Source organism: Apis laboriosa, unplaced genomic scaffold, assembly GCF_014066325.1.
Source record: "Apis laboriosa isolate Shangri-la unplaced genomic scaffold, ASM1406632v1 scaffold111_cov153, whole genome shotgun sequence".
NCBI lineage: Eukaryota > Metazoa > Arthropoda > Insecta > Hymenoptera > Apidae > Apis > Apis laboriosa.
The window spans coordinates 322,580-334,415 of record NW_025220849.1 but is presented as its reverse complement, the minus strand read 5'-3'; the positions used below and the strand labels follow the sequence as shown (position 1 = coordinate 334,415).

Genomic DNA, 11,836 nt, shown 5'->3' with positions numbered 1-11,836 from the left:
TGTCGCGTAATTCGAGAACTTGTCATTATTCTTGTGTCGCATGCGATATTATCGATTCAGAATGGAATGAGACATCATTTATCTAAAGAATAAATAACATTACAATGTATGCTTCTCAAATCATTCAATTTTTATGTGAAACATTTCTTAATATTATCAAAAATAATATATATCTTTAGAATTAACTTCAAAAATCTACGATATAATAAATATAAAATAATACAACTAGAAGAAAATACATATAATATCCATATAAAAATACATAAATGAAACGTAAATACATACAATATAAAAACGTACAATTTAAATTATATATGAAACGTATACATATTCCTACGATATGTGAAAAATTACACGCAAAGTGTAAATCATTAAATAAATAATTCGAACATGTTCGTTCCTTTGAAACTCGAAGCTTCCATATTTGAAACTCCGAAGCACAATTGAAATTGTCCTCGAATCGACGCCACGACTCGATCTCGATCGCGTTCACCATTCAGTTGAAATTCACGGCCTTCCTCTGTCATGGCCGCGACTCTCCGGTGTGCCGGGGCTCGCATCGCTAACCATAACGAATACACAGCGGAGGACGAAGAAGAGGAACGTATCGCGGAACGCGGTGGAAAGGTCGGGGCACATGGTGGCCAGCGACGCGGGTATCGCGTGGCTCGTCCGCGAGGCAATGGACGGCCGCGGAAGGATCAAGCTTAGGAAGCTTTCACGCAGCCGTATGTCGCGGGCCGCCGTTTCCGCTACCAAGCTGAAGCAGTGCGTCAGAAAACAGCCGGCTAAAATAAGGAAATGCATGTGCCTGCCATCCAATTACGCCCTCGTTGAATTCCCCTTGGTCTGGTCCGAGCTTAGGTCTGTAGGATCTCCCTCTTCATCACTGACCCTCTCCTATTACACTCTTTCGTTCGTGGATAGGATGTTTTAATCGAGTTACGCGAAAGCTAGAATGGATCGGCTTTGTCGAAGATATAATCGATCGATTTGAGACGATAAATTTTACAGTTTTTGGGAGGGACGTTAAGAATTTTTCAAGGTGTAGTAGTGTTGAGCAACGCCGTTGAGATTGATCGTTTGATTAATTGAGAATCAACATAGCCTCCACACTGAGGCTAATTAATAATAATACTTTGAAACTAAAATTAAACATTTCTCAAATACTCGAATTGATCAATTTGATGGTTTAAATTATGTCAAATTTAATTTAAATTCAAATTGATCGAATCGAATGTATGATAAAGACAAAAGAGAGAATAAAATAAATTTAATAAATTTAAAGAAATCGTACGAATTAATAAAATAATACTCGTATTTGTAATAATACGTACGTTCAATTTCAATTTCTTTCATTTCTTCTCTTAATATATTATATATATATTATATATAATATTATATATATTATATAGTTCTCTTAATATATTATATATATATATAATATATATATTTCTCTAATATATTATAATATTAATATTTTAGAGCAAACCAACAACTGTGCGATGGTGCAATAAGGTGTGCCACAGGCCACGTTTTCCCGGTGCATCGCGCTATTTTATCCGCGGTCAGCCCATATTTCAAGGCTCTCTTCACCAACAGCCTGAAAGGCGGGAAGACGGAAACCACGGAGGTCGCGATTGATTCGGTCCCCGGGAAAATTTTCAGCCTGATCCTCGATTATGCTTACACTGGCACATGCAACGTGAACGCCGACAATGTCGAACAACTTTTACCCCTCGCCGATCAATTCGAGGTCCTGGGTGTCGTTCAGCTCTGCTGCCAGTTTCTTTTGCAGGAGCTTCGCCCGGAAAATTGCTTAGGTAATAAACCATTTTAATTAAATTTCTAATTTTTATCTCGCAAGAAAGAAGCATAATAAGAAATTACATTTTATGAATCTTGGAGACGAGCAATTATCGTATTAAAATAAGATATAATATCTTCTTTTGAGAGATGCGCATAAAATTGGAAAGTTAAGTAAAATTTAAGTTTCAATGAAAAAAATCTTTATCCTTTTGTAGTATTTATTTTATTTTTAGAAAAACAACTATTCGTATAATGAAAATTAATTTATATACATATATACATATAACAACAAATAAATTTATCTCCGAAAATAATAATTTCCAAGAATTTTTAACTATTTTTATGCAATTAAAAATTTTTATTAGCGAAGTTTTTACCAACAAATATCCTTTTAAAATCATCAACTTTATTTTTTTCTATATTATTTCATTATTACATTCCTTATAAAAAATATTCGCTTTAAATATTTTAATATGAATCTTTTTTACTACATTTCACGGTAATTTACAGAAATTTTTATCGGTTTTTTATTTAGGAATCTTCAAATTCGCTCGTCACTATTTCTGCCGCGACCTAGAAGAGAAGGGCCGGAAATACATTCGCCATCATTTTAAGCGGATACTGCAAGAGAGCCCGGAATTCAAAGAGCTGACGAGCAAGGAACTTGAGGCGATTCTACGTGACGACGAGTTGAACGTTAAAAACGAAGAAATAGTTTTCGAGGCCGTTAAAACCTGGCTCGAGCATAACGTCGATGAAAGAAGGCCTTATTTACCCAGGCTCTTGAAATGTGTGCGCTACGGTTTGATGAGCTACAACTTCTTCACGAACAATGTTCTCACGTGGAAGATTATCGAGGAGGATGAAGTGAGTCTTTCTTACGATCGATTATTTACATACTATAAATAAAATTAGAATCATAAGATTTTTATATAATTTTATTAATTTTACTACACTCTACTCTTAAAAAGTTACTTACATTTATCATAAAATTGAAAAAATATATATAACTAAAATAAGTGTAATATATCCACAAAGGGATGATTTGTCAAGTCGAAATAAAAATTAAAATGAATAATAATAATAAAAACAAATCATTTTATATAATTATATTAAGTTATAAATAAAAAATTGGAATTTTCATATAAATACAAACTCAAGAAATAGAGAAAATTATGCCATTCAAATCATTTTTCGTTTCATTCCAATATCTCAATTAGTTATTGAAATATAAGGATTCAAAGTATATAATGTTTAGAACACGATAAAGAAGTTTTGAATGGGCCCGTGATCTATATTTTTTCCATGAAATGTGTACGTTCTTCCAAAAATAGTAAAACTGCTTACTCGCTTCTATCATTGACCAGCCTCACTCGTCTAGAGCTTGGAATTGGTCAGTGACGAAGTGCGAGTGAGAGATCCGAGTCAACGACAAGGAAGGAGATAATAAACGATTAAAAATTATCTTTTTCTTTACACGACGATATCTCGGAAACTGGAAATTGTATCGAGATAAATGAAAAAGCATTTTAAAGGGAAAGATTCATTGCTTCTAATGATCTTTTATTTATCGATTAAAAGTCACTATCTTCGGAGTTATAGCGACTTAAAGTTTTCCGAATTTTAGTAAGATTTAAGCAAGTTTTAAAGTAAATTACGTGATATATATGGTTGCAATAAGAAATACAGTTAATGATATATGGAGAAAAAGAAGATTACGATATCAAAGACTGCGATTTTAAAATAATTGGTTCCCTTTGGTCGAGTTACATTAACTGATGTAATTTTCATTTTATTTTAGCTTGAAGAATCATCCCTTAAATTTTTGGATATTTATTGAATATTCTTAATGTTTTTAAGTTTTTAAATGTATATACACAAAATTTTTTTTTTAAATTTATCCTAAGATATTTATTAATATTTTTCTACGTTTAAATTATTTTTTTATTTCTATTTTTTTATTTTTATTTTTTTTATTATGTTATTATCATATACATATCAAAAAACAAAATATTTTTTCTTTAAATTAAATTATTAATTTATCAAACAACAAATCAATTACAGCAATTAATATCACGATTAATGAATTGTAAAATTTGTTTTCTTGTTTCGAAGTCATGCCAGCAAGTACTAGCTCCCGCAAACCAATACCTAAAAGAGCAGGAAGCGAAACAAGGGAGCGGCGAAATCGATTTGAACAATCCCCTGGCTAAACCTCGTATCCCTTACGAGATCCTGTTCGCGATCGGTGGCTGGAGTGCCGGTTCCCCGACGAATTTTGTGGAAACCTACGACACGAGGTGCTCGATACCTTCCTCAAACCGCAAACACGGTTTCCGCTAATAGAAACAGTAGAATTCCATTTATTAGAATTAAATTCTATTTAATTTTAATTAAATTCATCTTGACGAATAATATTCAAAATAAATTATAATATTTGATGATTTTGATACTTCCAATATTATATATTAATAGTTTCTAATCAATAGATCGCGATTCATAAGAAGAACAGTAAAGTATCTTTTAAATCACTGCTGTCATTTTTAATTAATGACTTTTAGCATTTAATATTCTTCTTAATAATGTAGCTAATCATTCATGATAGAAATTACGTTTTATTTTTTTTAAATTTAATAAAATTATTTTATATATCTTATATATTTCATCTTACGAAAATTCAAATAAGACTTTTCTATCTTATTGATTCTTTGTATTCTTTCCTGATGAATTCAAACGGATGGAGTTCTACCGTTCTATCACACAGTTAACAATTAAAAGATAAATTGATTTTTTTTCTCATTTTCTCAATCGATCGCCGCGATGTTGATTTCTCGCGTCGAATAATCGTGATCGGTTGATAGAGATTCGCACAGGTAATGTGTGTAATGTGAACTCCAGAGCTGACAGATGGTTTCTATCAGTGAGCACGGACGCAACACCGAGGGCCTACCACGGCCTGTGCACGTTGAACAATTTGATCTACATGATCGGCGGGTTCGACGGCAACCAGCACTTCAACACGGTCAGATGCTTTGATCCAGTGACGAGGGAGTGGCGTGAACGGGCGTGCATGTATCACGCGAGGTGTTACGTCAGCGTTTGCACCCACGGTTAGTGGCCTTTTTTTTTTTCTTTTTAACCCTAGGACGATGAACTTATAGTATAGAACTTATATATATACGTGTAACCGCGTATAAAACATTCTGGTTCTACGTTTCTAGAATTATAAGGAGTGTTTTATCCGAATATTTAAGTGTATCATCCAAAATTCGAACGATAGATTGTTATAAAATATTTTTTAAATAAACTTTGTTTTGAGGAGGATATAATCGTTAGAGTTTAAAGTTATATATCTTTTATGAAGCAATGTTTTTTTTTCCAAAAAGACATTAATTGTCAAGCATTTCTTTGTAAATAGATAATTTGTATAATTTTAAAACTCGATTAATCGATTTTGATAAATTTTGTATAATCGAATAAATACATCAATTATCGTACTGTAAAATTAGAAAAAAATGAAATATCAAATTTCATCGTTTCATCAAGAATTCAATGCTCTCTAATCAAAGAAAAAGATTTCGTGTTACAATTGATTTTAATGTTTCTATCAAGGAACGCAGCGTTTAAACCTAAATGTACAAATCTCAAATGTTCCTCCGATTAATAAAATTGTTTCAATCCCCAATCATTGCTTGAAGTAAGTACGCGACAAAAGATAAATTGTGGCACGAACAAAAGATAAATACTTTAATACGAGAATCACTTCATACGTGACTCATTGACCATTAGGAGGAAAGATATACGCGCTTGGCGGGTACAATGGCCGCACCAGAATGAGCTCAGGGGAAAGATACGAACCGCAAAGGAACCAATGGGAGATGATACCGCCGATGCACAGGCAGAGATCGGACGCGAGCGCTGCCGCCTTGCAGGACAAGATTTACATCGTCGGCGGTTTCAGCGGTCGTGAAGTTCTGAATTCCGCGGAGGTATTCGACGTGGAGACCAATCAGTGGACCTACATCCATCCTATGATCAATCCGCGGTCTGGCGTCTCTTTGGTCGCGTTTCGAGACAGCCTTTATGCGTTGGGTGGCTTCAACGGCTTCATCAGGCTTAGCTCTGGTAATCACGATTATTTAATTTATATTTGGAAAAGTTTCCAGATTTTCGATGATGTTGAAATAAACAATTACGTTTGTAAATTTTTCGATGCTTTTAATAACACAGGTCTCGAATATTCAATCTAATTAAAAGTGTCTTATTAAAAAAGTGTCTAATTAAAAAATTAATCTTTCTCGAAATTTTTGAAATTTTATTTTTTAATAAAAATTCTCTTATTAAAAATTTCTGAAAATATTTCGATAATAGTGTAAAAACATTTTGAAATTTGTCCAAATATTGGAGTATTCCATAGAAATTTTGGCGCAGAAATCTGACGCCCCATAGAAATTAATGTTCCCAGCTACAATATCGACTCTATGATCTCGCAGGGGAGCGTTACAATCCGAATCATTCGGAGGATTGGCACGCGGTTCCAGAGATGTTCAGCCCCCGCAGCAATTTCGCCACGGTCATTCTGGACGATATGATATTCGTCGTTGGTGGATTCAATGGTAACGCAAACTGGATATTAATTGGGAATACTATTAATATATATACATAATCAATGAATAGAGATTTGGAATGTTTCTGTAAAATTCGAATCACTGGAATCTTAAAAATTTTAGAAAATCTTGAGAGTTAGCCTTTTAATCATAATGCAATAATTCTTCGAAAGTTTCGATTTTCAGAATTTTCAACAACACTTTAACAAAAAGTGTTAAAGACTTAAGAATCTTGTCTAATTTATGTTATAAATTATGTGATATATGAGAAAAGTTTCATAAATATGAAAATAAAAATTTGTTTAAAATAAATTTAATTTCGTAATAAATAATTAAATTTTATGTTTCATTCAAAAGGCTCGACAACGATTGCATACGCGGAATGTTACGATGCGGACAGCAATGAATGGTACGATGCATCACCGATGAATTTGAATCGTAGTGCCTTGAGTGCATGCGTAATCTCTGGTCTCGCGAATGCACGTGAATATTCTTATCACGGCAAAGCACGAGATCTTGGTCAAGGTTAGTGATCGTTGAGTAAATAATAATAACAAAAATAAAAAAAAAAGAAATTAATATTCCAAAAGTTCCATATTACGATATTGAAATTCGTTTTTTATAAGTTTATTTTTTTAAATCTTAACTCTTATCAAATTTGTTTAACTTTTGACTAAATTAAATAATGTTTATGTTTATGCTTATGTTTAATCATTAAGAGAAGTTTGTAATAACTTGTAAGTGCTTAATGCACTTTTTATTTATCTATTTTATAGTTTTGTAATGTGAAGATACTTTCCATTAAATTAAGTGTTCTTTCTATAAGATTTAATTAAAATATTAAAAAATATATTATTATTAACATAAATATAAATAATTTAGGTCAAGCTTCGTCAGAGAATCAACAGAAAACCATCCAGGGTGGAGAGGGTGCAGTGGAAACGAATGCCAATATTTCCACCGAAGAAGAGGAGACGGTGAACTTCGATGAACACGTTCAAAGGGAGGTGATCCCCATGAACGAGATGGCTGAAAGTGTCGGCAATTATTTAGGATAATCCTACGACACTGTTCAGCGCGCGAGATAGAATTTTCAAAATTTTAAAATATAAAAAAAAAACAAACATTATTTCGGAAGATGATTGTTTCACGAATACGCAAGATTTTTCTATCGCTATTTATTTATTAAAAACACTATGAAAATGGCAGAAAAATTCAATTATAATGTTTAACATGGTGTGTAAAATAAATAATCCGATGTATCTTCTAAATAATAATTTCAGTTGAAAAATATTTCGGATGAAAGTTATATACCTTTCAAGAAGATGTGAGTATTTTCTTATGAATCGATGTATAGAGTATACACGATGATTAAACTATTTTTTTTTTTTTAAATTTAAAAAAATACATCATTGCGCCATCTCCTTGAAATCGTTCAACTTTTATCAGAATATTTTTCATCGATAATTATTATTTAAAGGGAAAAATCAAGATATAGATCGACAAATTGAACTGGATATTAAAACTTTCTGCTTGAAGAAATAATCATATGGCGATGTAAAATTCTCAAATATTCGTGAAACAAAAAAAAGAAAAAAAAAAGAAAAAAAAAAGTTTGAAAGAAATAAATTTATAGGGATAATTAAAGGAAAAAAAAGTTAATAGACAGGACCAGAGGCTTAGGAAATAAAAACATGGTAGGTATACAGAATTTATCAAGTTAACCATTTTTTTTATATTTAGTTTTACGATAAAAATTTGTCGCGTAAAGCCTTTACGCGGGTTTTAACGAAAATTAGGTCTTTCAATTTTTAATCGAAAATCGCAATTTTGTAAGTGATATTATTTTTCTGTTAAGCTATTATTTATCTTTTTTTTTTTTTTTTCATTTTTTTTTTTTGTCTTCTTTTTATGGAGGACTTGCGCCTCGTGAAATTTTTTTCAAGGTTTTCCCATCCACGAGGATCATGGATTTTATCGATTTTCGTATTAGCGAATAACTTATGAATTTTATTGTGGCTTTGACAAATTTTTTTTTTTTTTCCTCTCGTTAAGACGTTTTTTTCCCCTAACCAAGAAGTGCGATTCGAAATAAAGATACACATGCACGGTTGTTTCAATTCTGGCGTCCCAGAATTTTTTTGTTTCCCCCCTTTTTTTTTCCTCTTTCTTTTTGATTAATAATTAGTCGAGTCTAAATTGTTATTTTTTGATGTATACGTTTTTCTTGCCCCTGCACGTGTATCTCATATAGCACGATTATTCTTTTTTGGACGAGATCCTGTGCCTTGGTCTGTTATTTTAATCGAATAAAATTTATACAGATTAAGAACATGCTTATCTTTTGATTTTTGGACAATAATTTTTATCAAGATTAATCATTATATTTTAAATTAAAGATACAATTTGATTTAATTTCTTGAAAAAAATTTATATCGACGATGTGGCAATTACCATGTTAAGTTCATAATTATCAATTGAAATGATTTATGTATCTATATTATTCAAGAACCATATCACTTTTTTTCAGATATTTAATTTTTAGATATTTGTACGTGAATCCTTCGTAAATATTAATTTATTATCCTATCAAAATTTATCATCGATGCAAGTGTTAGAAAAACAGTGAAATAAAAAGAATACATCGAGAAAAAAAAACAGAGAATTTTCATCTGATTTTTTCGAAAATATTTTTCTTAAATCTCTACATCAGTAAAAATTATATCATATAAATTTTAAATTATTTCTCTTCATGTAAATAAAATTGATTCCATTCTTAAAAAAAAAAAAGAAAAAAATCATAACAGCACAATGAAATTAATGAACAATTATGCAAAAAAAGAAATTTAAAACAACATATGAAATCAAAAGGATAAACAATGGAGACAATGATATTAAAGATTCCACTTTTTTTTTTTTTTATTAATCTATCTCATTTATGTATACGTAGATTTATTCACTTTTCATATGCATCCATATATTTATGTATAATGTATACATTGTTGTTACTTGTTGTTCATTGATGGTTGCATTCTCCGCAACTACAAACGATTCTCCATCGATTTAATTCCCCTCATTCTCTCAATCTTCATATTCCTTCATATCTCCCCGCAAACAACGTAACCACCGTTCGATCGACGATCGTTTCATACACCAACGACACTCGAGTTTATCGACTCTCGATTACGATTGCGCTGTTTACGATTGTCGAGCGAATAACAGGGGCGAGATCTATCGAAACGTTGCAACGATCGTGCAATATCCGAGAGAAGAGGAGGAAACGCGATCGAAAACGTTGGAAAATATCGTTCTTTCCATCCATATCGTCGCGTATTTCTTCCTTCTCGCTCGTTCTTCTTCCTTCTTTCCATTCTTTTTCTCCATCCGGCTTAACGAACGCTCGCGTTTCGTCTCTTTGCTTCGAAAGAACAATTCGTTCTCTCGTTCCTGTTCGGCCGAAATCACGTCACAAAAGATTGTACAAAAGGACGACAAATGGCACGTTGGCCATCGAGGAAAATAAGGGCAAACGCCTCTCTTCAGGGGATGAAGAAAAGGCTTCCTAATGTCTCGTGAACACTGGTGTCTCGTTTTTCGATTCTCTTCTGATCACGCTCACGCGAATGTTAACGATATTGTGTTGATTAGAATTAACGAAACTTTTAACTTGATAACTTTTTCTTTTTTTTTTTTTTTTTTTTTGAAGATATAATTAGGCACAAAGTTAGCCATATTTGATATTTGGTACATTTTGTGAAGTGTTATATAATATCGATAGAGAAAAATACGATTTTAAATATATAATTAATATGTAGGATAAGTTTGCAAATTGTTGGTAATCGATTATTATATTTATATTATAATAATTTATAATTATTTATTTGATACAAAAAGATGTCTCAATCTAAATTCGCGTCAGCGTGAATCATTTATAAGTCCATATTCGAGTCTCTTGCACATTTATAATTTTAAGTAGTAATATTATTAGTTACAAATATTAATGAGTTAAAAATTGCAAATTGTATAGATGTTTTAGTAAAATTTTACGTGAAATATCCGTTAAATTGTAATTTGTAAATTTATTTATAGAAATTTTATAAGAAAATCTGTTTGGTTAACAAATTTTTTTACTTTTATGTAATTGATATTATTTCAATTGTGCAAGAGGATCTTTCCAACATCGTATATCAATCTTCACAATGATCAAGCTAAAAATCACCTTAGAGCAATAAAATTTATAAAGGGAACATTTTCTATAAGTAAAATATAATGATTTGTATATAATTTTCTTTGAAATAAAAATAAAAAAAGCTTGCAGTTTTATTAACAGAAAAATGAATAAATTTAATAAAAAAAGAATTCGTCAAAAATCTAAATTGATTAGTTTCAAATTTTTTATTTTTACAATTACATAAAAATATATAGATACTTTTAACAAAATTGATATTAATTTCTATCCAACTAAGAAAGAAGAATTATTTTTATAATATCACTTAAATTCTTCTAACTAATGTGTTACAAACTGCATAATTAATATAAAATCCTTAAATGAAAAATAAGTCAAACAACAATGTTCCCTCTATATATTTCTTTTATTTAACTCCAAGGTTTTAAAAAACATTGATTAACATTACAAGGGATGAGGGAATAAGAGTAAAAAATCGACACCCGGCTACAATCGCGTATTAATCATACAATTAGACGCGACGACATACAATTGAGCAAACAATAGGACAGCAATGAAAGTTTTTTCGATCCAAATCCATTCGAACCCTTTGTTTCTTTTTAATCCCATCGAGTTTCTCTTCCACCCCCTTTTTCGCTCTCTTTCCATCGATCGACAATAGGAGATAAAACAAGATTCACGTTCCACGATTATTTTTTTTCTTCCTCTTATTTTCTCTCTTATTTTTTTTTCTTCCGCGTGAAACGTGAGAATTCGAGTGAGACCATTTATACAGAAAACGACGACGTCGAAGAAAATGCGTCACGAGGACGCTGGAACGAGATCATTCGTGCGATTGATACGATCATTCGAGATATTACAAATAGATTAGAAAAAGGGTATACGTGCGAGTGTGCGACGAACGACGGCTTGATATTTAATTAATGGAGAGTGGAGGAGAAGCGAAGGGAGAGGGATAAGTTTGATGAAGTTCGTTTTTTTTTTCTGAAGATCGATCTTTTAGGTTTGGCTTTCAATAATGAAAGAATGAGAATGGTTTTTTTTAAAATTATAATTATCCTGATTGATTAATTAAAAAGAGATAAAATCAATTTTTAAATGAATTATTTTAATAAAGTAAAAAGGATAATGTAACTTCGTAAAATTAAATACATTATATGAAGATAATATGAAAGTTAAGGTAATTTATTTAGGTAATATAGAAAAGTTTTTAAAGTAGTAATATTAATAATGA

The 11,836-nt window shown here is 31.1% G+C and overlaps 1 protein-coding gene across 1 annotated transcript; it reads left to right on the top strand.

Annotated features, from left to right (window-relative positions):
* The first annotated feature begins 637 nt into the window (after positions 1 to 637).
* LOC122711032 (kelch-like protein 10) lies at positions 638 to 8,970 on the top strand. The gene is made up of 9 exons (XM_043929416.1): positions 638 to 864; positions 1,486 to 1,823; positions 2,345 to 2,676; positions 3,925 to 4,109; positions 4,708 to 4,919; positions 5,599 to 5,934; positions 6,303 to 6,425; positions 6,774 to 6,941; positions 7,299 to 8,970. The coding sequence occupies exons 1-9, from the start codon at positions 638 to 640 to the stop codon at positions 7,472 to 7,474; spliced, it is 2,097 nt and encodes a 698-aa protein (XP_043785351.1). The 3' UTR covers positions 7,475 to 8,970.
* Positions 8,971 to 11,836: the final 2,866 nt, after the last annotated feature.

Bases quoted from the DNA above. Each gene is read 5' to 3' on its own strand.
- LOC122711032 (XM_043929416.1), top strand. From the start codon at position 638: ATGGTGGCCAGCGACGCGGGTATCGCGTGGCTCGTCCGCGAGGCAATG. The intron at 865-1,485 runs GTCTGTAGGATC...TTAATATTTTAG, and splicing joins TTGGTCTGGTCCGAGCTTAG to AGCAAACCAACAACTGTGCG. The intron at 1,824-2,344 runs GTAATAAACCAT...TTTTTTATTTAG, and splicing joins TCGCCCGGAAAATTGCTTAG to GAATCTTCAAATTCGCTCGT.